General features: G+C 50.2%; 8 protein-coding genes and 1 long non-coding RNA gene across 12 annotated transcripts; 6 read left to right on the forward strand and 3 right to left on the reverse strand.

The window, feature by feature from the left end:
* Positions 1-950: 950 nt before the first annotated feature.
* Positions 951-2,936, forward strand: LOC9634770. Of its 4 annotated transcripts, none has more exons than XM_002979379.2 (2): positions 951-2,324; positions 2,372-2,936. In XM_002979379.2, exon 1 carries the CDS (start codon positions 1,125-1,127, stop codon positions 2,256-2,258), a length of 1,134 nt encoding a protein of 377 aa, XP_002979425.2. In that variant the 5' UTR covers positions 951-1,124; the 3' UTR covers positions 2,259-2,324; positions 2,372-2,936. The 4 variants fall into 4 exon arrangements, with proteins under 4 accessions (XP_002979425.2, XP_024540367.1, XP_024540369.1 ...); XM_024684599.1 differs by having other exon boundaries at positions 2,379-2,936; XM_024684601.1 differs by having other exon boundaries at positions 2,386-2,936.
* A 717-nt stretch (positions 2,937-3,653) lies between these two features.
* On the reverse strand, positions 3,654-6,304 carry LOC9634157 (cactin). Its single transcript, XM_002979489.2, has 10 exons — positions 5,962-6,304; positions 5,809-5,900; positions 5,630-5,732; positions 5,437-5,571; positions 5,237-5,377; positions 4,803-5,183; positions 4,502-4,753; positions 4,260-4,436; positions 3,940-4,206; positions 3,654-3,856 (listed from the first exon to the last, which is right to left on the reverse strand). The coding sequence occupies exons 1-10, from the start codon at positions 6,292-6,294 to the stop codon at positions 3,737-3,739; spliced, it is 2,001 nt and encodes a 666-aa protein (XP_002979535.1). The 5' UTR covers positions 6,295-6,304; the 3' UTR covers positions 3,654-3,736.
* On the forward strand, positions 6,305-9,008 carry LOC9634771 (putative pentatricopeptide repeat-containing protein At1g69350, mitochondrial). Its single transcript, XM_024684598.1, has one exon. The coding sequence runs from the start codon at positions 6,344-6,346 to the stop codon at positions 8,888-8,890; it is 2,547 nt and encodes an 848-aa protein (XP_024540366.1). The 5' UTR covers positions 6,305-6,343; the 3' UTR covers positions 8,891-9,008.
* A 55-nt stretch (positions 9,009-9,063) lies between these two features.
* LOC9634158 (uncharacterized FAD-linked oxidoreductase ARB_02478) lies at positions 9,064-10,998 on the forward strand. The gene has a single exon (XM_024684439.1). The coding sequence runs from the start codon at positions 9,064-9,066 to the stop codon at positions 10,996-10,998; it is 1,935 nt and encodes a 644-aa protein (XP_024540207.1).
* A 3,368-nt stretch (positions 10,999-14,366) lies between these two features.
* On the reverse strand, positions 14,367-15,740 carry LOC9634160 ((+)-neomenthol dehydrogenase). Its single transcript, XM_002979490.2, has 4 exons — positions 15,625-15,740; positions 15,286-15,556; positions 15,052-15,237; positions 14,367-14,994 (listed from the first exon to the last, which is right to left on the reverse strand). The coding sequence occupies exons 1-4, from the start codon at positions 15,636-15,638 to the stop codon at positions 14,479-14,481; spliced, it is 987 nt and encodes a 328-aa protein (XP_002979536.2). The 5' UTR covers positions 15,639-15,740; the 3' UTR covers positions 14,367-14,478.
* A 15-nt stretch (positions 15,741-15,755) lies between these two features.
* Positions 15,756-16,103, forward strand: LOC112349700. The gene is made up of 3 exons (XR_002993479.1): positions 15,756-15,878; positions 15,940-15,978; positions 16,038-16,103. It is a non-coding gene; the product is annotated as an uncharacterized LOC112349700 (long non-coding RNA).
* Positions 16,104-16,115: 12 nt separating this feature from the next.
* On the reverse strand, positions 16,116-17,620 carry LOC112349698 (probable polyamine aminopropyl transferase). Its single transcript, XM_024684602.1, has 8 exons — positions 17,306-17,620; positions 17,174-17,243; positions 17,056-17,115; positions 16,929-17,006; positions 16,751-16,880; positions 16,639-16,691; positions 16,448-16,588; positions 16,116-16,391 (listed from the first exon to the last, which is right to left on the reverse strand). The coding sequence occupies exons 2-8, from the start codon at positions 17,204-17,206 to the stop codon at positions 16,257-16,259; spliced, it is 630 nt and encodes a 209-aa protein (XP_024540370.1). The 5' UTR covers positions 17,207-17,243; positions 17,306-17,620; the 3' UTR covers positions 16,116-16,256.
* Positions 17,621-17,702: 82 nt separating this feature from the next.
* Positions 17,703-18,431, forward strand: LOC112349699. The gene is made up of 2 exons (XM_024684603.1): positions 17,703-17,746; positions 17,807-18,431. The coding sequence occupies exons 1-2, from the start codon at positions 17,715-17,717 to the stop codon at positions 18,309-18,311; spliced, it is 537 nt and encodes a 178-aa protein (XP_024540371.1). The 5' UTR covers positions 17,703-17,714; the 3' UTR covers positions 18,312-18,431.
* A 7,763-nt stretch (positions 18,432-26,194) lies between these two features.
* LOC112349650 (pentatricopeptide repeat-containing protein At4g30700-like) lies at positions 26,195-27,646 on the forward strand. Its single transcript, XM_024684440.1, has 3 exons — positions 26,195-26,538; positions 26,785-27,270; positions 27,505-27,646. The coding sequence occupies exons 1-3, from the start codon at positions 26,195-26,197 to the stop codon at positions 27,644-27,646; spliced, it is 972 nt and encodes a 323-aa protein (XP_024540208.1).
* The last annotated feature ends 270 nt before the right edge of the window (positions 27,647-27,916 follow it).

Below are 27,916 nucleotides of genomic sequence, written 5' to 3' on the forward strand. Positions count from 1 at the left end.
CCACAAACAGTTCCATCCGGCGGTCCCGTGCTACCCCACACTCGAAACTCTTGTGCACTGCCCATGATCATCGCTGCTGGCTGGAACTCGTGGCGCGGCCGATGGATTGCCGGAGATCGAAGAGCCCCAAACCCTAATCCAATGCCATGTCACTGGATCCCTCTCCTTCCAAATCTCTCTTTCGAGGATGACCGGAGCTTCCCGACAAACCCTAAATGCGTTCTTGATTCCCTTGCCTGGCGATGGCAGGCGTGGACGCCGGATCTATATCGAGTACCATGGAGCAAGAAAGAGGAGAAAGAAGAGCTCTAGAGGACGATCCAGGGTGAAAGTACGAAGGAAGCGAGTGATCTGGAAGGGAATGAAGCGCAAGAGGAGGAAGAGGAAGAGAATCCCTAAAATCCCTATGCTGATCCTGGCGACGCTCCTGGAATCCAAGCGCGGCATCAGCAGCGCCGCGATCCTCCACCGAATCAAGCGCAAGTATGGCCCCAATCTCCCCAAGAAATTCCGGCGATCGCTGGCCAGGCAGCTGCGATCGCTCGCCCGGAGCGGCAAGCTCAAGCGCGTCCACGGCATGTTTGCGCTCACCAGCGCGCTCATCACCAGATCCCGACACGTGGCAAGATCTCGGCAGAGGGCGGGAGCGCGCAATTGAATTCTAGGGTTAGGGCTCTTGGATCTAAACGCCATGATCGCCTAGATTCTTCTGCGAAGAAACACTCCATCTAATTTATCCGAAATAAAAATCCAAGGGAGTTGAATTGGATCACACGACGCGCCAAAAGAGTCAAAAAGAGAAGATGATCGCCACTTCGTATCACGGACACGCACACGCTTTTTTAGGGCGGCACGTTGCGCGGGAGAATTCAAATAATTTTTGGGGACCTCACCGTACACATTGGGCCATAGCATACGGTCTCTGCGACGCTATAGAGCTGTCTCTTTTTGTGTGTGCTCGTAGCTAGGGCTCTTCCTTCCCTGCGCGGCTCGCTCACTGACGCCTTGTCTGTGATCGCGGCGTGTTCGCTTGCTCAGGGAGGATGGATTTGCGGAAGAATCTTTGCTAGAACACTGGCTGTGCTCGCTTTGATCGTCTCGTTGCGCCTGGCGTGTAGCAATCAATGAGGCGGCTAAGGCTGGCTTTGCAGCGATTGCGCGCTTTCCGGCTAACAAGGAAGTGTTTCTCGCTCGGTTATCTCAAATCTAGGTACAGGGCTAGGAGGGATTCCACCAATTCCAGGAGCTCGCCGCCTAGCAAGCCGCTCTCCATGGCGAAATACGAGAAATCGCGACCGGCATTCATCGGCAACAAGCAGCATTGCGGCAAATCGGCGGGGCTGGATCAGCTCCTCCTCCTGGCTTGCAATCCCTGCGCGGTTAGCACCGCCGGGATGGTCGTCGACAGCTACAAGTTCCAAATCCAGGGCAAGAAGAAGATCTCGGCCAAGAGCGCCAAGAACAAGGCCGAGAGCGACGAAATTTGGGAGAAAGAGAAGTCCTGGAACATCGTCACGCAGGTCGGTGACGATTTCGTCACCAAGAAGGTGATCTTGAAGAAGAAGAGCAAGAAGAAGCTCGCGAGGGAGGAGCCGGCTCCAGTGATGAGTGATCAGGCCGACTCGGGATCTTGCTCGTCCTCGCGATACCGCCTTAGCACCTCCTCCTCGGCTGCCGACGATCAGAATCACTACTCGTGGGACAAGGAGCTCTCCTTTGCCAGCGGCGACGATAGATGCCTCGACGAGGATCGCATCAGCTCCGAGTTCCTGGTGGATCGCTTGGAGGCCACTTCCAAGGATGTCTTCATTGCCCCTCCGGTGGCTTCTGGTGGCCATTTTCTCGATGATTCCTTCTTCTCCCTCGATCACTACATCAGATCTGTCCAGAGCGCCGGTGACAAGCACTTCCCATCGCCCGATTGCTCGTCAAAGATCGGCGAGCTGGAGCTGGAGGAGAAGGAGCAGCCAAAGAAGATGGTTTCGTCTTCCAATTGCGGCAGTTGCGATTGCGGTGCTCTAGCTCACGAGAAGATCCCAGCGGAGAAGAAAGTGGGAGGGGTGGCGGTGGCCAAGTTCTCGGTGGATCCATACCGAGACTACAAGGACTCGATGCTGGAGATGAGCGCCGCGAATGGATTGGAGAAGATGAGCGAATTCCGGGAGCTTCTCCAGTGCTATCTCTCGCTCAACCCGCCGGAGTTCCATGCGACGATCATGGAGGTGTTCACGGAGCTCTTCTGGCATAGGCTGGTTTGACGCTTGCTCTATGATCTCGATCGATCGTCTTCGTGGGATATCAAATTCTACTTCCCGAAGATCAAGGTATGTGTGCAAGAGATCCAGGAAGGATCGCTCATGAATTCACGCAGCTAACAGACAACAGCAGGAGAGATCCATTAAATGGATCATTGATGAAGAAAGTCAGCACTTCACCAGCATCAATCAAGCAGTGGTTCCTCAGTAACTTCTGAACTGAACTGAAGAACCAGTGGTAAAAGTTCTGGCAATACTTGCAAGTTACAACAACCCAGCAGCAGTAAAAAGAAGGATAAAATAGAGAAGAGGCTCCTTCCAAGTTCCATCCAGCCATTGTCTGCTCTCAAGTATATGTATGATTTCTTTCTCTTGTTTTTTCTTGCTCTCACTTGGATTGGTTGACTCTCCTCTAGTGCAATTGGCACCACAGGATGATTCAGAATTCAGGCCAGCACTGACAAAAGGCTGCTCCCACTTTGACTCCAAACCTGTTTTTCTGAATTTGCTGCTTGTTGTGTAGTTGTTGGTGTTGGTCTATTTCATTTCAGAGAGGGTACCTGGAGAGAGTTTTTTCCATCACTTTTTAAACAAGAAAGCTGCTGTTCTTGTTGAGAGTGTGGCTTTTTTCTTTAAGAAAAATTTATATAAGCTCCAGTTGATGCTTGAACATATTAAACATTTTCTGCTGTCCTGCGAGGTTGAAGTGTTCTCGATCCTCGTGCAATTCGGAGCGTAACAAACATGCTTCCATGCAAAACCTTGTCAATGTCAAACATGAGACGATAGCATAAACTTGATGGGAGAGATTAATCAACAATCTCATATGGTTTAATTTGCATGCGCAATAAACGAGACATTGTTTCTTCTCTAGATAAATTTCGCACATTCGGGGTTTATGGATGATCGATCGTCTTGTGTTAGTTAGACAACTAACAACACTAACTGGCAAGCAAGAATAAAGGCCAGATTTAAAGCTGGGCATGATTGCTCTTGTGGGTGTCCACTGTCAGTCCACTAATAACTCTACTGTGGTACTACCAGATCAGCTACACAAGGGAGTGAGCGTAGCGCGAAAGCAATCTCTTGGATTTTGATGGATCATAGCGAAGGCGCGCCAAGAAAGGAATTTAAATTTTCGAGTGTGAATGGAGGGAACAAAACTGTAGCATCAAGCAAGCGAAGCAAGAGCAACGAGTGAGCGTGGGTCTTGCCTTCCAGAAAATGGAAAGAAAGCGGACTACTTGAATGAAAGAGTGGTGGGCATTTTCATTTTCCAGTGGCAGAAAAGTGTAAGCAAGTGATACCCATCAACTTCTTGGCTCCATTCAAAAAACTCCGCATTTTTTTTGGAATACATCCATCAAGCCTGTGATCTTGACTCCATTTATGTCAATTTTTTTGTTTTCTTTTGTACAGCGAAAAGTTTTGCATAGCGCGTTTGCTTACACATCTTTCTCACGCGGATCTCTTTGCTTTCATCACCTCCTGTAGCGATACCTCTTAAAGTTGAAATAAACATGAAGGATACCTCGCTCGAATGTACACTTGAAGCCTTTCTTGTGTGAATACTCCCATTCCTTGTTGACAATGCGAAAAGCCTGCAAACACACACACACACACCATCTTAGCAACACGGAAACCAAAAAACAAACAAGAAAACAACGAGGAACAAATCACTCACAATATCTTCGTATGGAGGGCCTGCGTGAAATCTGATGAGGCACGTCTCCCCGCTGCTTCCATCTCTCTCGATCGCATAAGTCGGTGCCTTCGTTTTGTCAACGAGGTCGGGATAGAAAATGTTAAATTTGTATCCCTGGACGATCTTCGGCGGCGGATTGTCGTGGTCATAATGCGTCTGGTTGTATTTGTTCCACTCGTAGCCCGTGTGGACTCGGTTAAAATACTTGGGCTTTCTCGGGCGGTACTTATCGTGCCACCAGTAAACCTGCAAAGGCGGAAGCCTAGCATCAATATATCGAAAACAGAAGTTCTACGTACCTGAGATTCCAGATTGACCTCCGCCCCGGATCCAAGTATAGCATCGCCTTCTTCCATATTTCCCATTGCCTTCAAGGCAATTGCCCTCTCGTGCTCGATGTTTTCCTCTTCGCTGGGACCAGAGGCGTCGTGTAACCTCTTTTGTTGCTCCTCAAGAACTTCAGCCCTCTTGCGTTCCTACGAAAGAACCCAAGTCACACATGAAATGAAACCAGAAAAACAAAACAGGTTTTAGTGCTTACAAGTTCTGCTCTGTCGGTCTCGGGATCCACAATCTCGTCAGCTTCATAGTCATGAACCAGCTGAGGCGAAAATGACCCTGGATCGTCGTCGTCGTATACTTCAGGCTCAACCTCAGGTGTCGGAGACCTGTTTAGCTCTTCTGTGACCATCGCTTCCTCCTCATCTTCGTTTGAAATCTTGTTTATTTCGGATTCATCGATACGTTGCAAGTGCTGCTGAAGTACATCCGAGTATATTTCTCGTAGGCGAGCCTGTAATTTTCGTTAGCAATTGTGACAAGGAAATGAACTTTGTGCGTACCTTGGCTTTGAAGATTTGCAACCTCTTCAATAAGGACTCCCAGAACTCGACAATCTTCGCTGATCCTGACCGCATTTGTTCTTCAATCTTCACTTGTTCTTCTTCCAGTTGGCGATAGCTCATGTTATGAAGAAGAGTCTTGACGTCCGGATCAACGCTCTTGTGTAGTCCAAAATCGTCCGCCATCAGCTCCTGACCGGGCTCTTCACCACGAACTCTAGCTTTATCAACTCCATCCTTTTTAAGTGATTCTGCTAGCTCCCAGTCGCAAACAACCATCATGGCCTCCCAAAAGTCAATGTGCGTTTGTGTTGTCCTGTCTAGCTCCAGATGCATTCGAATATCGTCACGGAGATCTTCCATCTCTCTGACGGTAAGTCCCTGAAAGCAAAGAATGGTTGAGCAAGACGAAAATCGAAAAACAGATTAAAAACCTTGAATATCTTATATGGCTCCGTGATGGCAATATCAAACTCGTCGGGAGAATTTAGATTTCTGGACAAAACATCAATTGGTTTTGCCCGGCCTTCCTTCAAGCGAATCTCAGCACGCACTTTGCTTTGATCAAAATGAAACTGCAATCCACAATAAAATGTTAGATTTGACTTTAAAACAATGATATCGGAAAACAAACCTCTTCTTCCTTTTTCTCCCAGTCCTGAAACTCCGCTCTTGCTCGCTCTCTCGCTAGCATGGCCATTTCTTCTTCATGTTGAGCCTTTTCTATAGCCCTTTCTTCTCGTCTCTTCTTAACCTTTTCGATTTCTCTCTGCAGAAACAAGAGTTCGTTTTAGTAGCAGCCAGGAGAGTAACACGTATCATCTTACCATCCGCTCTTTTTGGCGCAGTTTCTCCGCTTTCACGGAGAGATCTTTCAAGTCCATCTTCTTATTTGCTACATCACGTTCTATTTTTTTCCTCCACACAAACCTGCGAAAAACAATCAACTCAAAACCGCGAAAAACAATCAACTCCAAACCGAAAATGCCGAATAAACTTCACTCACTTCTCAGTCAAGTTGGAGTCTCCAAAAGGATTGCTATCGTTGGAATAGCCGGACACAGTCTGCGTTTTAAGCTTCTTCGCTACCCTGGCCGCCTGGACATATGGCAAATCAAAGTCATGCAGAGAAGAAAGAAAGAAAAAAAATTTGTAGTACCTTTCTTTGAGCTTTCTTCACAAGGTACTCGTTAAGTTCTTCCTCAGTAAACTTTCTCCCTTCGTCATCGCTGGAAGAAGCATCGCTCTCGTCGCGCCTCGATTTTCTATGCCTCTTCCTCCGATCTTCTCCATCGGATTCAATCTCCGAGCCAGAGGTCTCGTCTCTTCTCTTTCTCCTCTTCTCGGATTTCCGCTTCCTCCTCCTCTCCTCGAGCTCGGAATCATCGCTGGAATCGCTGCGCCTCGATTTCCTGGATTTCCTAGCTCTATCCTCCGCTTCGTCATCGTACCTGCGCGATCGATGCCTGTCCTCCGAGCTGTGGCGTCCCATTCTCTGCCCTAGAAACTGATAGACCCTAAAATATTTTTTCCCCCTTTGTATGCGTAGAACCCTTCTTTCCATCAAGGATGGATTGGAGCGCCTGGAAACGATCCAGGTAGGAGGATCATCACTCTACGCGTCTCTCATCCAATGCTGCGGCGCCGCCAAGGCGATCGAGGAGGGCCGCCGCGTCCACCGCCATCTCCTCCGCTATGGCTATGGCGGCAACACGTTCTTGGGAAATCTCCTCATCCAGATGTATCGCCAGTGCGGCAGCATGGAAGAAGCGCGATCCACATTCGATTCCATGGCCAAGAAGGACGTGGTGTCGTGGAATGCGATGGTCTCGGGGTATTCTCAGGCCGGACAGGGAAGAGAGGCGCTAGATCTCTACCAGAGGATGGATTCCGAGGGCGTGGAGCCGAATCGAGTGACGCTGCTGGGCGTGCTGGGCGCCTGTGGAAATTCGCAGCTCTTGGCCGAGGGAAGATCGGTCCACTCGCGAATCCGATCGTCTAGGAGGGAATCGGATCTTTCTCTAGAGGCGGCCCTTGTGACGATGTATGCCAGGTGTGGGAGCTTGCAAGAGGCCGAGAAAGTTTTCGATGGGATCTCCCGCAAGAATGTGGTGTCCTGGACTGCGATGCTCACAGCGTATGCCCAGACTGGGCATTTTCACAAGGCAGTGGAGCTCTATCAGAGAATGGATGTAGAGCCCAACAAGATCACATTCGTGGCAGTCCTCACAGCGATTTCCAGCTTGGGCGATCTCAAGCTCGGGGAAAGAATCCACGCAAGGATTGCTGCCTTGAAGATCCAACCGGATGGTCCTCTCGGGAACGCTCTCATCACCATGTACTCGAGATGCGGGAGGATCGATCAGGCGAGAAAAGTTTTCGATGGGATAGAGCGCAAGGACGTGATCACTTGGACGTCGATGATCACGGCTTACACTCACAGCGGGAGAGCTAGAGACGCTGTGGAGCTTTACAGCAAGATGGACGTGGAACCAAACAGCGTGACTTACGTAACCGTTCTCAGTGCTTGCTCGGTCCTGGGCGATCTCGATCAAGGCAGAAGAGTTCACTCCCGAGTGACTTCATTGGATCTGCGGGATCCAGCGCTCGGGACTGCGCTCGTCTCGATGTATGGGAACTGTGGCGGCTTGCTGGACGCCAGGAAAGTTTTCGACGGGATGGAAGAGAAGAACATCATGTCCTGGAACGCTCTTCTCGGAGCTTACGCACACTTTGGTGGGAAAGACCAGGCTGCGGAGGCACTGGATTTGTTCCGGGAGATGGAGCTTCAAGGAGTCCGTGGCAACGCAGTGACTTTGATTTGCTTGCTCGGGTGGTGTGCCAACGTTGGAGCTTTGAAACACGGCCGGGCGATCCACCAGCGAGCCAGAGCTGAGAGCCTTCTTCCGGATAGAAACTTGGAGACCGCGGTCGTCAACATGTACGCGAAGTGCCACAGGGTCGAAGAAGCTCGTCGGGTGTTTGACAGCATGGAACTCAGAGACGTGGTCGCCTGGACGTCGATGATCGCAGCTTACACACAGGAAGGCTATCACCCCGAAGCCATGGGACTCTACAAGAGCATGCTTCGCGACGGGGAGATAGAACCAAACAGCGTCACTCTGGCTGCTGTTCTCGGCTCGTGCTTCGACCTTGAAGACGGCAAAGAGATCCACAGCCGAGCAGTGGCGACCAGGATGATAAAGTCGGAGCTCGTCCAGAACTCACTGCTCAACATGTACGCAAAGTGTGGCAGCCTGGAGGAAGCGAGCAAGTTCTTCGAGTCCATGGACGAGAGCTCCCGAACGGTGGTCAGCTGGAACATCCTCCTCACGGCATACACGCAAGCTGGACGCGAAAGGCAAGCCATCGATCTTTACAAAAGAATGGTGGAGACGGAAAGAGTGGAGCCGGATCAAGGAGCCATCGCCGCGGTTCTAGCAGCGTGCTCGAGCCTGGGAGACTTAAACCAGGCCAAGGAACTCCTCCGCCATCTCCACTCCAACGCCAACTTGGAGGCGATGACGAGGAAGAACATTGTGGTGGAGAACGCGATCGTGAACTTACACGCCAAGTGTGGCTTCCTGGACGAAGGGAGCCGGATCTTCCACAGGATGGAGCATAAGAACTTGGTGTCCTGGACGGCGATGATAGTGGGATTCGCGAAGCACGGCCACGCCGAGGAAGCCATGGAAATGTACAGGAGGATGGAGCTCGACGGCGCCGAGCCGGACGACGTGACTTTCATCACCATCTTGGTGGCGTGCTCCCACTCGGGCCTCATCTCCAGCGGCCACGAGTGCTTCACGTCCATGGCCGCCGAGTGGGAGATCGCGCCCCGGATGGATCACTTCGTGTGCCTGGTGGATCTTCTCGGCCGCGCGGGCTGGCTGGATCAAGCGCAGGAGCTCGTGGAGACGATGCCATTCGAGCCGGAGCCACTGGCGTGGACGACGCTGCTGGGGGCGTGTAAGATCCACCACGACTTTGATCGCGCGAGGGTTCTCGAGGAGCTTGTTCTTGAGCGAACTCCACAAGAGTGTGGCTCCTCCCACGTCCTACTCTCCAACATTTACGTGGAGTCCTAATAGTCAATGCTAGTCAGCGAGTCCACTGTGGTCACTGTGATTAATGTCGTTGACTAGCTAGTCAATGGTCGATAGTTCGTCTACGTGGGCTCCTACTAATCAACGATGGTCAGCTAGTCCACTGTTCACTGTTCAATGTCGTTAGTCAATGGTCGATAGATCATTCTAATGTCATGGCGCGGGAGAACGCTTTAAACAGATCTAAGCCGAAAGGAGGGAGAAAGAAGATGATCCTTGCGTGGAACGAAGCAATGTGTGATCGATCTACTCGCAAATCCCTCCTCCTCGCGCTCTTCCTCCTCTTGCCCGCTGCAATCGCCGCCACTAGATGCCGCTGCACTGCCGATCAATCGTGCTTCCCAAACGCCAAGCACTGGGAGCGATTCAATCTCACAGTGGGCGGCGCTCTCATCCAGGTCCGCCCACCAGCGTCACCCTGCTATGACGCCGACGGTACCGCGCAGTGCGCCACCGCGCGGGCCAATTGGCACGACAGTGCGTGGCGCTCCACCCAAGTGGGCGCGGCCGAGCACCCAAACTGGGAGGCCTACGGCACCCAGAGCTGCCCGCTCCCGCCGAACGGTACCGCGCTGCCCTCGGCGTCATCGTGCTCCCAGGGCTCGGTCCCCGTGCTCGCCGTCAACGTCTCCTCCATCTCGCAGGTCCAGGCCGCGATCCACTTCGCTCGGCAGCATTTCTTGCGGATCGTGGTGAAGAGCACGGGCCATGACTACCTCGGGCGGAGCTTCGCGCGTGGATCGCTCAGCATTTGGACGCACAATCTCAAGAGCATCCAATTCAGCGAGGAATTCGTCGAGGAGGGCTGCGATCCCCATTCCAGCGGCGCCTCGGCAGTGGAGGTGGGCGCTGGCGTCCAGTGGCGCGAGCTCTACACCGCCGCCCACGCCCAAGGGAAGCTCGTCGTGGGTGCGCTTAGCTCCTCGGTGGCTACCGGCGGCGGTTACGTACAGGGCGGTGGGCACAGCCCGCTCTCCGCGGCGTACGGCCTCGCCGCCGACAACTCGCTCCAGTTCACGATTGTGACGCCCGACGGTACCGTGCGGTACGCCAACCGGTGCGTTAACCGGGACCTTTTCTGGGCGCTACGCGGCGGCGGCGGCGGCACCTTCGGCGTGGTTACCGCGGCGGTACACCGCACGTTCCCGGCACCGAGCAACATTCTCTCGGCGGTACACGTGCTTGCCGCCAGCGGCGTGGGGAGCTACCGCCAGCTGATGGGCCAGTTTACCCAGCTTAGCGCCGCGCTGTACCGCCAGGGCTGGGCGGGCTACTTCGTGATGGGCGGCACCTCGCTGACTCTCCGCTACCACGCGCTCACCCAGACCACCGCGTTCCACGACCATAGCTTTGGATCGTTCCTGGAGTGGATCGCACGTCACAACGCCACGGTCCGCGCGGTGGGCGGCGGCGTGCGATCGTATCCCAGCTTCCTGGAGTGGTACAACGACACGATGTGCTCGTTCTACCCGAGCGCCACCGGCGGGGGGATTTGCAACGACGATCTCGGCACGAATCGAGTGCTCATCTCCCGCCTCGTCCCCGCCAACGCAATCGAGAGCTCCGGTGGCGAGATCAGCGACGCGCTCGTCACGCTGTTGCAATCCAACGCGACGAGCAACGCGATCCTGGGCGTGGCGGTGAGCGGCGGCGCGGCGGCGGCGGTGGCTGGAGACGCAGTCGCGGTGAATCCCGCTTGGAGGCAAGCGCTGTGGCACATCACCGCCGAGAGCTCCTGGGATGAATCCTCCTTGTTCGCGAGCTCTTCCACTTCCAATTCATCGAGCTCGCCTAGTTCATCCTCGCCCAGCTCGCTGGATTCGCCGGCGATTGGAGCGTCGATCCGCGAGAGGATGGATCGGTTGACCGCCGCAAATGCCCAGTTGAGGGATCTCACGCCGTGCTCGGGGGCGTATTTCAACGAGGCCGATTATAACGAGCCAGACTGGCAGCAATCGCTCTTCGGGAATAACTACCAAAGGCTGTTGACTGTGAAGACCCAGGTTGACCCTCGTGGACTGTTAGTCTGCTGGCACTGCGTGGGCAGCGAGCATTGGTCAACAGATTTGAATTGCCCGGCTTTATCTTAAACCTCATTAATGAATGATGTTGACCTAGGTTGACCTGGTCAACGTTTTATATATTAATGTAATTTATTCTAAGTAGAACCTTTAGATTAAGCGCGATGGCGCTCCACAAGGCGATGATCCTCCGCCTCGTCCGCGCGCCAGTGATCAGCGACGCGACGCCATTCCTCGCGGAGGATGTGGCGTGCCTCGATCCGGCTACATTCCTGGTCTCGATGCTGCTCCAGCGGGTACAAGATGATCACGGCATTCCCTCCGCGGCAATCTCCGCCCTAGCTCCTGTCCGGATCGGCGATCTCACGCCGGGAGCGCGCGCGACCGGGCGCGTTCTTCACGGATTTCTCGCTGCCGATGCGCTCAAGATCGACGGCGGCGTCCAGGTACTCACGGTGCTTGAGGATTCTAGCGGGGAATCGGTGCTGCTCGCGATCAAGCATGCAGTGACGAGCAGTGCCACGGACGTGGAGGTCCGGTCGAAATTTCCCAGGGGGGCGAGGGTAGCGGTCAAGGAGCCGACGCTGGCGAGGCCTCTGGACGATCTGGGTGTGAATCTTGACCTGGCGGTGCTTCTCGATGATCCAGGAACTGGTCCCGGCACTCTTTCGCTCATCGCGCTCGATAATCCGGCCAATGTGGAGGTGCTCTCTTTCCTTGGTGACGATCAGCTCCAGAGATTTCGAGGTATGAGCCACTCCGCTATTCGGATGGAAGGGAACAAGCTTACTAAAGATGGGAGCTTTGAGGCCGCAGCTCAAGCCTATGGCTTGATCACCACCTCACAGGATGATGACCGCGATCGGACGCTAGCGCTTGCCAATCAAGCTGCGTGTTACCTCAAGCTGGGGCGATTTGAGGCTTGCATCAATGCTGCCAGTGCCGCTCTCGAGATGGATCCCAACCATCTCAAGAGTCTCTACCGAAAGGCATTGGGTTTGCTCAAGCTCCATCTCTATGACTGGTCGTGCCAGCTCTTGAGAGATTTCGCTGGGAAGGACCAAGCGATCGAGCAGCTCTACAGCAAGTGCCAGAAGCTCGCCTGGCAAAGCCGGGACAGCAGCAGCATCGCCCAGGAGATTTCCAGCTTTCTTCGTGCGTGGAGCGATGCCTCGGACAGCGAGACCAAAGCGCCACCAAAGTTTCCAGAGCTTGCCGAGTACGTTGGCCCGGTGGAGATCAAGATGTGTGGAGACCAGAGCAAGAGGCGTGGCCGGGGGCTGTTTGCGACAAGAAAGATCAACCGAGGCGAGCTTCTGGTCGTGAGCAACGCGGTCATCTTTGAGCGTGGTGACGACCAGTCGGCTTGCAACCGTGACGCTGCTACTCGGCTGCTCGACATGGCCATGAAATCTCCACGGGCATACAAGCAGCTCCTCAGCCTCGTTTGCGGGGTGGCGGGTGACGAGCGAGAAGTCCCTGCCATGGAAATCTTCCAGCCGAACTGGACGACTCCGGAGGCTTGGCCGATTAGCAGCACTGACAGCAGCGGCAGAGAGGCGCTTCAAGGCATCGACGTGCAGAGAACCTTTGAGATCGTCAGCAAGGCTTCCTTCAATCCGAGGTACTCGAAAGGCCTCATCTACGTCGCGACGTGGTTCCTCCCGAGCTTCATCAACCATTCCTGCGTTCCAAACGTGTGCCAGACGGTGCTAGGAACTTCGGCCTGCTACTTTGCTGCTCGCGACATCGCCGCCGGAGAAGAGCTCGTCCACTGCTACATCAATAGCGGCCATCCTTACAGGCGCAAGAGGCTCGCATCCTTCGAGTGTGATTGCAAGAAGTGCCACCTCGAGACGCTGCTGGATGAGGATCTCGTGGAGGTGAACGGCTACTACAGGGACCTCGCCGAGGCAAACTTCGAGTTCCAGTTCAAGAAGGATCCCGAGGCTGGCAAGGTGGTGAAGAAGCTGGAAGAGGTTCTCGCGAGCAAGCTCCAGGACGAGGAGGACCGGCAGTGCTTGCGAGCGATCCACTGGTCGCTATACCTCTACTATTACCAGAGGGTGGAGAGTGGGGCGGCGGTGGCGGTGCCTGGCGGTGGCGTCCCAGCGGCGGAGGTGATCATGGCCTCGATGCACAAGTTCTCGGCGGCCAGCGACACGAATCTGGCTTACATGAAATTTCTGGTGGAGTTTGCACGGGACAAGGACGCGGCATGGAGCGTGATAGAGCGAGAGTGGGAGATCAAGCTTGGCAGACAGGAAGATCATCGTGTTGTCAAGGCCATCGTCGAGAGAGGCCTGGAAATAATCACGGTTTAATTTCGAGGCGAGTCTTCCGACAACCCGGCGAACGTGGAGGTGCTCTCTTTCTTTGGCGACGATCGCCTCCATGGCGTTCAAGGTACGAGCCCCGCGAGGAGTCAGGATGGAAGGGAACAAGCTCTTCAAAGAGGCCGCTGCTCAAGCCTATGCCTTGAGCGCATCCCAGCCACCTCAAGAGCGTGTATCGGAAGTCGTCTGCTTTGCTCAAGCTCCATCTCTACGAATGGTCGTGCCAGCTCTTGAGAGATTTCGACCAAACCATCGACCAGCTATTCGAGAAGTCCCAGAAACTTGCCAGGCAAAGCCGGACAGCAGCAGCATCGCGCGTGGAGTGATTCCAACAGCAAGAGCAAGAAACAGCCAAAGTTTCCAGTGCTTGCCGAGTACGTTGCCCCGGTGGAGGTGAAGATGTGTGGAGACCAGAGCAAGAAGCGTGGCCAGGGGCCGTTTAACCGAGGTGAGCTTGTGCTCGTGAGCAACGCGGTCATCTTCGAGCAGGGTGAAAACGAGTCAGCTTGGGACCGAGACGCTGCTGCTCGGCTGCTTGACATGGCTATGAAATCTCCACGGGTATACAAGCAGCTTCTCAGCCTCGTTTGCGAGGTGGCGGGCGACGAGCGAGAAGTCCCCGCCATGGAAACCTTCCGGCCGAACTGGACAACACCCGAGGGTTGGCCGATTTGCACTGACAGCAGCGGCGGAAGGCATTGAAGTGAAGCGAACCTTTGAGATCGTCAGCAAGGCGTCCTACAATCCGAGCTCCTCGAGCGGCTTCGTCTACCTCGCAACACCGAGCTTCATCAAGCATTCCTTGCAAAACGGACATTAAAGGTGACCTGCTACTTCGCGGCCCGAGACATCGACGCTGGAGAAGAGCTCGTTTACTGCTACATCAATGGTGGCCATCCTTTCAAGCGCAAGAGCCTGAATTTCATGTGCGACTGCAAGGAGTGCTACATGGAGACGCTGCTGGAAAACGATCTCGCGGACGACTACTACAGGGACTTCGCCGAGGCAAGCTTCGAGTTCAAGCTCGATGAGGAGGCCGACCGAACGAGATGTGGAAGGCGCTGAAGGCAGTTCTCGCGAGCAGGCTCAAGGACGAGGGGGAGCGGCAGTGCTTGTAGAGTCTTAACATTTACCTTTGAGACCTTTACAGGCAGAGATAGTCTTCCAAGCACGTAAGCAACAGTTCATTTTTTTTTCGGTTCTAACTCTCCTTTCATTTTGTTTTTTCTCTCCAGCTTTTACGAGTTCGCTCCTGCTTCCTCATACACTCCATGAAGTCCTCCAGATCGGAAGTGTAGACAACTTTTTCTATGTAGAAGGGGATTCGATCAAACCCAACGTCGTTCCTCTTGGAGAAGAATCGCCCCGAGCTCGACTCTATCGCCGGCCGCAACGCCAACCAAATGGCCGTGTCCGCTCCAACCTCGGCCGAGTGCCCGTTGTTCCTGGACATGGCCGTGCTGGTCACCCCCGGACACATGCAGTTGGCGAAGATCTTGTGACCCTCGGGAAGTTTGGAGAGATCTCTCGCCAGAACTCGCGTGTAGGCGTTGAGAGCTATCTTGGAGAAGCAGTAGTCGTAAGCTCCAAACATCCTGGACCAGCCCTTCTCGATGACCCGTCCGTGCTCGACGTCCTCCAGGTACTCCTTGACTATCTCGTCGATGGCTTCCATCGAGAGCTCGTCAATGTTTGAGATCTTATGGGCGAGAGCTTGGTTTTGCAGTGCCTGGAAGGACAAGTTTGTAAGATCTTTGGAGGATTCAAGATGGAGAAGGAGGCTTACATCCAATCGGCTTGTTCCGGAGCTCACGTTGACGATGCGGGCTCCGTGAGAGGATGGACGCATGAGCGAGATCAAACTCTCTGTGAGCTTTCGAACTGCGAGGTAATTCGTGTCAATCACAGCTTTGGAGTTCTCCAAGTTTGTGAGAGCTCCCGGAGTAGCTCCCGAGATTCCCGCGTTGTTCACCTTGACAATGGATCAAACTAAGCAGTGAGCTCACGAGCTTGTTCTTACCAAAATGTCCAAGCCACCAAACTTGGTTTTGATCCATCTCGCAAACTCCTGGATCGACGAGGCGCTTGTCACGTCCAGCCGGTGGAAGTGGATCAGCGATGGATCGATTCTCTCGTCTTGTTTGAGCGAGTCCACGGTTTCCCAGCCCCGGAGCTCGTCTCTGGCAGTCAGGATCGTCGTCACGCCCTCCATGGCCAGACCGCGAGCTATGGCCAATCCAAGCCCCTTGTTGCTGCCAGTCACCACGGCAATCGTCTCTCTCGACCACCATCTTCGATCGATCGCGCAAAATCGATCCAGGAGTTAGAGATGCGAGAAGAAACGAGAAATACCACTCACCGATTGCTGCCCATAGCTCAAGGTTCTTCGAAGAGCGTTCTTGATCGAGAAATCCTCGCGATCTTTCCGTGAGGAGTTCTTTAAAGCGCGTTTCCTGTTTTCCGGCGAAATTGTCGTTTTTCAAATGGAAGCATATGTCTCCTGGAATATAGGGTTAGGGTTCTTCCGTTAATAAGAGCTTTCTTTCTAATGAGCAAGACGACGGACCTTGGCGTGATCGAGGAACTGGGGTATTGGGTCGAGCTCAACACCAAGTAAGTCTCTTCGATTGATTCCAACTGCAAGCTTATTGGGGATTTTTTTTCTGCGATCCAGAATGACCAAAATGTGCTGCGACAAATGTATTGGAAAAAAGTGAGTTCCCAGCTTCAAACTTCCGAAAGAAATCATTTTTGGATGGATTGTGCTCACAGTTACAAGGATCCGGATCTTAATCTTGGCGAGATGGCCTGCATCGATCGATGCGTCTCAAAGTATAAACAGGCAAGTCAGCTCCACGAAAGAGCTCTCTTTTTTTTTTCTCTTGTGCTTACGCTGGTTGTGTGAAGGTGAATGCGATTATCGGGCAGATTCTTTCCACCCCGAGACGAGATTGATTTTTTTTTTTTTTTTCTTTCCCGAGAGAAGGCTTGTCAATCGAAAGCTTTCCATTCGAGTGTGCCTTTTTGTAGCCTCTCGGGAAGAGCCTGAGACCATTTTTCGAGATCCGGGAGAGGACCCGTGAAAGCCATTTTGTTGTTAATTCGATCAATCTTTCGCCAGTTCACCTGGAGAGAGTTTTGTTTCCAAACTCTAGAGGAGAAAAACAAAGAGAAAGCTTTACCTCGCCTGGAAATGCTTTAGACATTGCACGTAGAATGTTGTGCTTGTTTTGATCTCCATGGAGCTTCCTTTTCTCCACGAAGTTGATCATGATCCGGCCTCCCGGTTTCAATCTCTTCCGGAGTTTCAACCATGTCTCCACCTGGAAGAACTAAAACTATGAGATCACAAAGACCATAACGTTGTTTCTACCTCGTGCAGCTCTGGCAAAACCTCCGCGTTTGAGAACAAATCCACGACAATGCCTGGACAAGAGTCACAGCTTCTGAGAAAAGATGATAAAAGAACTTGCATGTCACAGGACCTGCAAATCCTCCGTCGGGATCACTGGCATCCGAGAAAGCGTCTCCGATATGAATTTTCAGTCCGCCACCGTGTTCATTCTCGCCTTCCAGCTCGGACAGGCCAAGATATTCTCTCGCCTTTTCAATCAGCTGCATGAAAACTGTGAGCTCCGGGGATGGAAAATGCAAGAGACTCACGAGTTCATCGATCTCAAAGCCTATCAATTCTCGCTGGGGCCACAAATGGAGCAGTAATCGAGCAGCAGTGCCACCTCCCTGTTGAAACAAAGTTTTTTGTAAGAAGAAGCACACGAAAAGTTCTTACCAATCCGAGAATTGCAATGGGACCTTCCGGAATGATCGGTGGAAGCGAGGAGAACTCATCCTAAAGAACACACATGAGCTTACTTAAGAACAAAGAAAGGAAAGAGAATTTCTTTTACCCAGTAGTATCCAACCCACATCGAATCCTCCATGTAAACGCTGTGAGGATCTCCTGCATTGACAAAGATCCTAGCACGACTCGAGTCACACAAGAAATCCATGAACAAAGAAAGCGATAATCCCTAGCCTACCTGTTTGATCGAGCAGCAGCAATCTTGCCCCAGCGAAATCAGCCAGCGAATCCCTCGGCAGCTCCACGATCGCAATGGCATTGTAGTCACTCTCCAAGAACGCGAGAATCGCTGGGCCCGCGGCGTCCAAATCTTCCTCGATCCATCCCTCCTCCAAGGAAATCCCATCCCTCCCTGGATTGGCCGCAAGAACAAGGCGGCATCCACGCGGATTGATCCCCGGCAAGCATCGCAATGGAGGATTCACTGCCCTAAGAAGCTCCACGGGCAGCTGTGAGAGAGGGAACCCGGCTATGGCGATCCCATCGCACGAGGAAGGGAAAAGAGGCCACCAGACAAAGCAAGCAAATATTGCGAGTAGCATGTTAACTGGTTTTAGGGCTCTTGTTCTTTGCGACTCTTGGATTCGATGAAGAGAGGAATGGAATCCGAGCCGCCGAGGTGAAATCGCGCGAAGCCGTGTGAATTTCTTGCGAAATCTCTCGTCTGTGTGCCTGCCAGGTACTGCTGGAGATTTGTTTGCGATGATCCGGCGCGACAAGCTCCCCCTGTCGTTCGCCAGGAGCAATCCAGCCTCGACACGCCCCAATCCGTCGCTGACAACTCGAAATCCTTCCCGATGGAAGCTCCCGAGGCCGCATTTCCGCGAGAAATCCCGCACAGAGATGAGAGCTCGTACAGGGAGGAAAGATTTCTGCCGATGAGGGACGATCAAGGGTCGATGCTCATGGTGGGGCGATTCGGCGGCGCCAGATTCCACGTGTGGAAGATGAGGATGCAAATGCTGCTGGTGCTACACGATCAGTGGGGCGTGGTGAGCGGATCGGAGGCCCGGCCGGGAGAATCCGCGAGGAAGGAAGATTGCCTAGAGTTTGAGAAGAAGGACGCGAGAGCGCGAGCGAATATTTTGCTCCATCTCGAGGACAGGCAGCTAATGCAGGTGTGGCACACAACGTCAGCGAAGCAGGCATGGGATCTCCTGGGCGACATGTACATGGCGTTCTAGGAGTCCGGGATTTAGGGTTTTAGCGCCTTGATAGATAGAAAGAATGATAATGGCGCGTCCACAGCTAGCACCAAGGATGATCTTTGTCGTTGTCACCGACAGTAGAGTTTACCCTAAACCCTAAACCCTAAATTTGCAAGGTCCGGATTACAATGCTTCTTCGGGCTGGACCGGTTCCAAGGGGCTCAAAATTCTAGAAACCATCAGCCGAACTAACACAAATGGTGAGTCAAAGATGTTAGCGAATGTTCTTGTGGTCAATATAGCGTTGACTCTAGCTACCCAAAAGCTTAACTCACACAAGCGGCTGTTTGTGAGCTCCATCTCCGCGTGCTCAAACGTGGAAGAAGGCAGGAAAATCTACACGGGTTCTCTTACAATGCTCTCAGCTTGTCAAGAAATTATCAAGAGATTATCTAGGGCTCAAGCATCTGGGAATGCACCGGCTGATCGCCGGGAAAGCATCGCAAGAAGTGCCGGATAAAATTCAAAAATCTGGCTTAGAAAGTGCTGCTATTCTGTAAAGCGCTTGTAGCTCAGGGGATAGAGCGTCTGTTTCCGGAGCAGAAAGTCACAGGTTCGATATCTGTCAGGAGTGTGATACAGTTGATCTGGTGGAGCATAGCTGGATCGACTGCATGTTCTCCTTTCCTTGTGTGTTGTGATTATTCCTTTCTTCTCTTGGTGTCTTTGGACAAGATGGATCGGAGCAGATTAACCATCTTTAGGTAAAGAGTTTCATGATACAGTAGGATGTATAAACGGGCCATGATGGTTGGTTGAGACTGATGAAAGAATGGTGGCATTTGGAGAATCCTCATTGATTTGTGCTAGTGAGTCAAGAGGAGCTCTTTAGATCGAGCAGCAGCTGAGATTGTGCGAGATTTGGCTCACGGCAGGCGGATGCACCGTGTCATCCAGCCTCTGATACAAGCGCTTTGTTTCAATCTCCTCTATAGGTGTGCCAGAAGTGCCGGAGCATCAAAGACGCCACCGATTTGGTCAGATCGATTGCATAATGTAACGATTACTACATTTGCCTTAAACGGGCATCTGGAGGTCGCAAATACACTCTTTCTTTCCGATGCTCAGCAAAAGGTGATCTCCTGGAACACAGGGCTTGCATTGTATGGAAAGCCCGGTCCGATGCTTTGTAATATTCACCAACACACCATTGTGTCTTGGACCAGTATCATGCACATATAAGTCCCATGGGGCATCTTGACGAGGCTGTTGCTCTCAGTTTATTTGGAAGCCAAGAGTTACAAGCAGCTCCAAAGCATTCATTCTTCCTTGCTAATCGAACAAGTCTTTACCTATGGTGTCAAAGCAAACATGCTTGGAATCATATCTGTATTGAGAATCACAGCTCTCTAGATTAGCAGAAAAAATGGGAAAGCAAAGGAGGCTGCCTCCCATAGATAAAGCTCCATATGGGCACAAACTCTCACAAATGCTCGCACAGACTTTAGAATGCGAAGTGTTGGTCACTGAATGGTCATAGCTAGCTGCTTATGTAGATGACCATGAGGAAAGAGGGTCGACCAAAAGATAAGCAGCAAAAATGGCTCCTTCTCGAAAGCTTGTGCTTGCATTGCTCCCTTTATCCCTGCTCATCACTGCTACTTTTGCTGCTGAAAATGAAGGTAGTAGTTTTCTTCTCCAAAATCGGGCACCATATTGCTAGGGTAACTTGGTCGTCCAGTGCAGATCTGTGAATCCAATTCAAACACTAAGATCATTGAGATTCTGGAGAAGAAAACCACTACCTTCATTTTCAGCAGCAAAAATAGCAGTGATATAAGAGGAGATGCATTTCTCTCTATGGTTTCCAGAGCTTCTTCACCTTAGCCATTCTTCCCAGGGGCCACCAGGACTCATGGACGGTGTATGTGGAAGCTTTCAAATAAAGATGGAGCTTCTTTCCTGGTAGATGCCACTCAGAATTTCAAGTATTCATTCAGCTCCATTCCGTCGTGGCAGTCTCCACACTTTACAACCAAGTCTTCTAAATGCTTCCCAGAGACTTAGCTTTTCCTGCCTTGGAGCTCACAAACAGTCTTTCTCCTGAAGATCCAAACAGATTGCTGGCTCTGTAAGAAATCACATAAGACATGATTTACAAGTGAAATCATGGGTCCATGAAAATTCGTTTAGCTCAGCCAGCTTAGCTGCCACATCCTGGGGCTGGCCAGTTGGAGCTCTAGCTAATGAAAGAATCGGTGAAGTGGATGTGTGGCCCAAGACATGCTTCTGTATTCTGCAGCTGTTTAAGCTGGCTTGCAGCTTAAATTTAAACACATGAAAAGAAGGATTTAGCCATGCTCAAACCAAGGGGAAAACTTAAAAACAAAGTATTATATAGTCCCTGTAAGCTGAAAGAAAACAAAATATTTTAACAAATTAAAAGGAAATTGTGAACATTTTAAGTTCATTATTATTAAGTATTTACTTAATAGTGTTTATTATTATACTAGAACTATAATATATTAAGAATAAATTCATTACAAGTAAAATGCTAAAATTAACTCATTTTAAAAGCTATATGATTGTATCAACACTAAGTGGTTTGCACTATAAAGTATATGTATTATTTCAATAAAAAATTAGATAATTGTACATATAAAAAATTTGCAAAGTCCAAACATAAAACCTACATGTACATACACAAAAGAAAAATTTTGTTTATAACTTTAAAGAAAATACATAAAATTTCCAATTAAATATTTAAATTTATATTCTCAACACTTATAATATAATATAAATATAAGTACTCACAAAATAATAAAATATTTATATGAAATTTGACTTCTTTATAAATTATAATGCACAAAAATAGATATTAAATAATATTTATGTGTGCATATACCATGAGAGAGCTAGCTCGAGAACACAGCCCTTCTCCATAAAGCCACGAGCTCAATCAAGCATACCGGCCATTAATCAGCGTGGAATACGTTATAGAGTTTGGCGCACTCGCCGACTTTCTTCTCTCTCCATCGATAGCAGTGGTATACAACACCACATCCAGTCTTCTTCAAGTTCCAGGTCCCCAACTGGTTTAGTCTGCAGAGAATGGTATAGAGTGTAGATAAGCAGCTTCTCCTCGTCTCACCGAAAACATGCACAGCATCAAGGTCGTGAAATTCAGCACAGCCCCCTGCGATCATCTGGTTGAGAAGATCGTACGCATCGTCCAACCTTGTCAGCTTGCAGAAGCCGTTCATGAGGGTGGTGTACGTCCGGAGAGCTTCCAGTCTCAGCCATCCGGTTCATCGCCTCGTCCATCTGTCCCAGGGAGTTGTAAATCACCGTGTTGCTGCCTCTCTTGATCATCTGGCCGAAGTGATCAATCGCCTTCTTCGTCTGAAGAAGAACAAGAGCTTGATGTCCTGCTCCAAGGCGGGGTCATGCACACAACCTCATCAACAATCCCCAGCTTCTGCATTTTGCCACACAGCCTCTCCAGAGCAATCTGCACACCCCGCATGCCACAACCGCACGAAGCGTCCATCTCCTCCTCGAACAGCACCTGGGGATCACAAGACTTGTGCGTCCAGTGCCTCCTCACATGCGCAGCCACCTCCGCCTCTCCCCCTTGAATCAGCTGCTCCTTGAAGAAGCCAAACAGCTCCTCGTCCTCGTCCTCGTCCTCCACCTTGAGCACGAACTTTCAGTTCTTTGCGTGGCACTCAACGCAAGGAGTCAGGAGGTGGATTCTGCGTCTCTTGTGGTCCTCTAGGGAAGCACAGTGTACAACTATATGTATGCTGTGTTTCTCTTGATAACAACTTGCTATCGGAGGCAATGTTGCTACAGTCCTTTTCACTGGATTCTTACAAAAATTTTGGAGCAGACTCTTTGAAGGTTTGTTCTGTGTTTCTTTCGTCTTGGTACATATGACTTACATTATTCTTACAGCTGCAAGCGGAGTTGGAATTCAACTCACTCCAGACAGCAACAACCTTCTGTTGCTGGGAACTTTTGCTGTTCATAGCCCCGAGCTTCCCAGTCAGTCGCACATAGTGCGGGTGCTTTCTCTTACTGAACGTGATCTGAAGGCTGAACTTTTTGCAACTGCCACAATGAGATGCCTTTTGATAACAGGACCTCTTTCTTTGGTCACTGCTGGAGATGAAGGTTGTATCAAAGAATGGCACATGGATCTGTCTTGGAGGTAATCACTTTTCATGTTTGTATTTCCTTGCATTAATCATGTCCTAGTCAGGCATTCTTTGTATGAAGCAGATCTCCCTCCTGCAATATAACGGCTGAAGAATTTTAAAGCTAGCCATCGCTATAAATTTAAGAAATTGATATTGCTAAAAGGTATGTAGAAAATCAAATTGAGAAAAACAATTTAAAGCAAGTATACAATAAAAATTAAAAAAACCTAACTAAAACTGGTCTGGAGAAGCTTTATTTTATATTATTTTATTCTGATAAGGTTGCAATAAGTTTTTCCTTAGCCTGAGAATTATGAAAAATTGGTGGAGAGCAAAAATTTAACACGCAATTAAAAATAAAAATTTTGGTAAATTACCATAGAAATTAGTACTATCATGATCTGCCTTGGACAATTGTGGAGATGGGGGTGGCAATGGTGGTGGAGCTAAACTGGATTGTTCATCCCACCCATTAGTATCACTGCTATGCCTGAGTGCTATGGCAGTTTAGCATCCATTAATACAATGGTGAGTGGAAGTGTTTTATAGGGCTTGAAGAAGGGCTACTTTGTTCTTCATGTGTTTGTGGAGTCTGTACAACTGGCCATACCCCCAGCAACTTGTATTGATAAAGAGATTTTTATTTTTGAATCACATGGTAAAGCCCTAGTGCAATTTGGATCCTAGACATTGTGTAAGTATTGTTTGCCTTTAGGTTTTTCATTTGCCCCAAGAATGTAGAGGATTCTCACAATTGTTGAGAAGTTATATTTGTGATGAACTTATGGTTTTATTTCTTTGGTTTGTGCAGAGATTTTTATTAGTTGTTCAAAAATATTAGTCTTAGATGGAGGTACTAGCATTGGTAGAGTTTAATGGTCTTGATGCTTATCTTTGACATTGAAGTTATTAATTTTCCTATTTTAGAAGCTTGAAGGTGTTTTCTGACAAATCTTATTTAGGTCATAGGTGACTAATGTTTTATTTTTTGCTGCTTTCATTTCTTCATATTATTCATTGTTTCACATTCGTTAACTTTTCTAATAAGGGAATGCAGGCAGTTACCCACAACAATGGAATTTGCAAGGAGCTCATCAATCCTTATTATTTCCACTATAAAGAGTTCATGGTAAGTTGGATTGAAATGGAAACTTTCTTTTGATTTCTTTCATCTATCATTGCTGTGTGTTGTCAAAGATGGATATAATTACTTACCCTTTCACTTTTGTCTTAAAAAGTGATGCTTCTTTGTTTTCATCCATTCGGAATATGATACTTTTAATGCTCTCAACAGCTTCAAGGTGTGACCCTAGAGCTAGCTCTAGTTTTCTTCCAAAAAACACTTACAAGACAAACAAAAGCTAAATAAGATTTTTTAGATTTCTCAAAACAAAGAGACTTGTTCTTCAGTTTTTGTTTTTTGTTCTCCCTGTCTTGATTTATGTCTCTCGACTTTCTCTGATCTTTTGAGTTGTGATCTTTCCAGGTGGGTCAATCTGGAGCTTAAACTTGTGGCGGACGTGGGAATTATAGGTGTTCCAAACGCTGGAAAGAGCACGCTACTAAGTGCTATCCGTGCTGCTCGTCCCTCCATTGCTGCGTATCCATTTACGACACTACTACCCAACCTTAGTGTGGTGTCGCTGGACTTCGATGCAACGATGGTTATAGCGGACTTGCCCGGGCTTCTCGAAGGTGCTCACGCTGGATGCGGCCTCGGTCACGAATTTTTACGCCACACTCGAGTCCTGGTAAGCTTTTTGTTTTAAACTTTCCTGCGTGCTAAAAGTTTCTTTGGAAAACCAGATTCATGTTATAGACGGTACGACTGCCAGAATTCGAGTACGATGCAGTGACTGGAGCTGGAACTGTTTGATCCTCGCCTTTGCCCCAACAAGATGGATGTCCCAGAGGCTGCCGAACGCTGGGAAAGTTTCCGGAAAGCTATGGAGTCTCGTGGAGTGGAGGTTCGTTCCGTGAGCGCCGCAAGTTGTACGTCATGCGTATAAGCTTCTACAGACAGTCCCAGTTGGTAAGTATGAAACACTACTTTTAACTCGACTGTGGAACTCTTTCTCTACTATTCTTGCAGAAGAACCCGTGTCGATCTCGAACGACGTAGCTTCGATGGTGAAAAAGGAGCGAAGTAGTCCCATTGGAGAATTTAAGGTGGACGTCGACCCAGAATCAGACTTGTGGCACATTTACGGTTCTGGTGTGGAGCGCTTCACGCAAATGACTAACTGGGAGTAAGCTTACATCTTTTATCTTCCCATTCTTTCGAGTATTACAGCTCTTACACGACTCGCAAGTATTTCGAGTCCTTGCAACGATTCGAGCGGGTCTTAGAATGCAGCGGGATAAACGCCGAGCTGAAAAGTAGAGGAATTCACGAAGGAGACAAAGTTGCGATCAGAGACGTACGTTAAATTCACACTCTTCGTTCTGTGCTATGTTTGTTTTTCTTTTTTCTTCGAACTTACAGATAGTTTTCACTTGGCACGATTCCAATGATGTTGCAAATGTGGGGACTTGGAGACGCGGCCAGAGAGGCCACACACTGATGCCTCGTTTGTAGAAAAGGTGATATTTTTATCTACAATTTTTCGCTTGCGTTCCAGAGAGACATAAAAGGCCTGGTGGTTTACGTTTTTGCAGCCAAAGGTGTTAACATTTGGAAGATACAAAGGCCAGCCTCTCGGTTTTCTTCCAGCGAACTATCTGCAATGGATGACACAGGAGCTAGACAACCACTGGAATGGCTTGGCCAGGCAAGTTCTATCAGAAAGAAAAGAAGGAGAAAGCTCGAGCACTCAAGAAGAACGTTTCTGCTCCGCAGAGTTCTCGCAAAGTTGGATCCATGGTTCTCACTTCGGGAAGTACAAAGGCCAAGCGCTGGGTTCTCTCCCGGACGTGTACCTGGAATGGATGGCGAACAACAGCACACACACTGGGGGAGACACGGGAGAGAGTTTCTGGATAGCAAGCACGGTGGTGATCGAGAAGTTCGCATCGCCCAAGAACAGGATGGATCGATCGCGTTGAAGAAGCAGATCCTGGCTTGTCAAGAGAGGAGAGGCCTCGAGGAAGCTAAGCGGATCCACGCGCGGGTGAAAGCCAGCGCCTATCGCGACGATCGATACATCGCCAATCTTCTCATGGACATGTTTGGAGCTTGCGGGAGCGCGGACACGGCGCTGGAGATCTTTGAGAAGATCCAGGCGCCCAACATCTTCTCCTGGAACATCATCCTCAAGGTTGTCACGCAGAAGAATGGATGCGATCCAGAGGCGTGGAAGATTTTCGAGAAGATCCCGGAGAAGGAGAAGAATGCCGTGTCGTGGAACATCATCCTCGCCGCGCTCGCGGCCGAGAAGGGGAATTTGCGCAAAGTGGAGGAGTTTTTCTACGAGAGGATGCCCGTCAAGGATGTGTTCTCCTGGACTACACTACTCAATGCCTACATAACAAATGGGCGGTTTGACAAGGCCAGGGAGATCTTTGTGAGCCTCGATGACGAGAATGTAAACGCCGCTACGTGGAACACGATGATAGAAGGATATGCCCAGGCAGAGGATATGCTGCAAGCCAGAAAAATGTTCGATAGCATGCCCGAAAACAGCGTTGTGTCGTGGAATTTGATGATTACATAATGTGAAAGAAGCAAGAAACTTTTTTGAAAAAGTGAAGGAGAAAAACCAGGTGACTTCGAATGCGATGCTTGCTGTATATGCCCACAACGGGCATCTGCAGGAAGCAAAAACCTTGTTTGCTGAGATGCCAAAGAAAGATGGCGCTTCGTGGACGTGTTTGCTGCAAGCACACTGCCATGCAGGGACAACCCATGATTCGGAGGAGATCCTGCAGAAGATGCCGTTTGAAAAGACTATTGTGCACTGGACGATGCTGCTGGATGCCCATGCAAAGGCCGGGAATCTCGATCGAGCGAGGGAAGTTTACGACCAAACGCCGGATCCGGGTGCGATCACGAGGAATGCCATGTTCCACACAGAGGATACATGCACGAGGCAAATGCGCTGTTCGAGCAAGTTGGAGACAAGGTTGACGCCGCGACAAAGAACATCATGATCCTGGCGCATGGATCGTCTGGGAACTTGGATCACTACGACTGCATGGTTGGAGCTTTCGGAGCCGCAAAGAAGATGGAAGACGCAAGAGAGCTCATTGTAGCATGCCTTTCGAAGCTGATGCTCGAGTGTGGATGACTCTACTTGCTTGCTGCCGGAGGCACTTGGACACGGAGAATGGCAAGCTTTGCGCAGAGAGATTGTTTGTTTTGGATCCAGAGAACGTTTCACCGTACAAGATCCTCGTGGAGATCTACAGCCAAACCGGGAGAGAGAACGACATTGCTGGATTGAAGAAGATGGTGAGAGACAAAGGTCTCCACAAGCTCGAGGCCGAGAGCCTGATCCAGATCGATGGCATCACGCACAAGTTTCGAGTGGGAACACTGCGCATCCGAGCATCAAGAAAGTTCGCAAGGAAGTTGCCAGGTTGACGAAGCTGATGGAGAGAGATCATGGGTATAAACACGAGAACTTGGGATGGAGCAAGTGTGGAGGCGGTGTTCACAGTGAGAAGCTTGCAATCGCGTACGCACTGTGTGAGAAGAGCCGTGAGATCTCGCTCGTGAATAACTTGAGGATGTGCGGTGACTACCATACTTCTGCAAAGATGATCTCCAGCGTGGTGAAGAGGAAGATCACGGTACGTGACATGCAAAGGCTGCATGGTTTTGAGAATGATGTTTGCTCTTGCGCGGATACCTGGTAAGTTTTAGTCTATTGTGGTTCCAGAGGTGGGAAGATCGTGATGGATCCATTCGTTAAATCCACCCTGGAGGTGGAAAACGTTTGTGAATCCTGCTTTTTGGAGTTCATATGCCGCTTTCAATGATCTGTAAGGAGAGTTTCTTTCTGAGAGGTTTTGACGCAAGATCGGACGAGAGTACCTCGACTGACATCCAAAGAAGCGCTCGGGATCCTTGAACTTCTTTGCTTTAGGCCCTACGTGAGGAGAGTTCCTCCAATGCTGCACAGGACGATTACTTTCGTGTTCTTGTCGCTGTTGACAGCGTCGAGAGCTTTCTCGGCGAATTCTGGGTTGCGCTCTGCCATGCAAACTCTTTCAGTATTCTCTAGTTAGAAGCGAGGGGGAAATTTAACCTGTGCCGGAGAAGTTCGTAAGCAAGGCAAATCCCAGTTGCCTGCTCAACCAGACCAAAGCATAAGCAAAAAATCTTTGAGAAAAAAAGAGAAGCAGGAAACCTGGCATTTGCTTTGAGATCGTTTCCTTGAATTTGTTGGAACAAGGGAGCAGACTTTGTGGGGAGAAGCTCTTGTTTATCACTTGCATGTCTAGTTTGGCAGAAGAGGTTGAGTATGCAATATCACACTTAAAAAGATTAAAGAAAGT

Source organism: Selaginella moellendorffii, unplaced genomic scaffold (assembly GCF_000143415.4).
Source record: "Selaginella moellendorffii unplaced genomic scaffold, v1.0 SELMOscaffold_41, whole genome shotgun sequence".
NCBI classification, from domain to species: domain Eukaryota; kingdom Viridiplantae; phylum Streptophyta; class Lycopodiopsida; order Selaginellales; family Selaginellaceae; genus Selaginella; species Selaginella moellendorffii.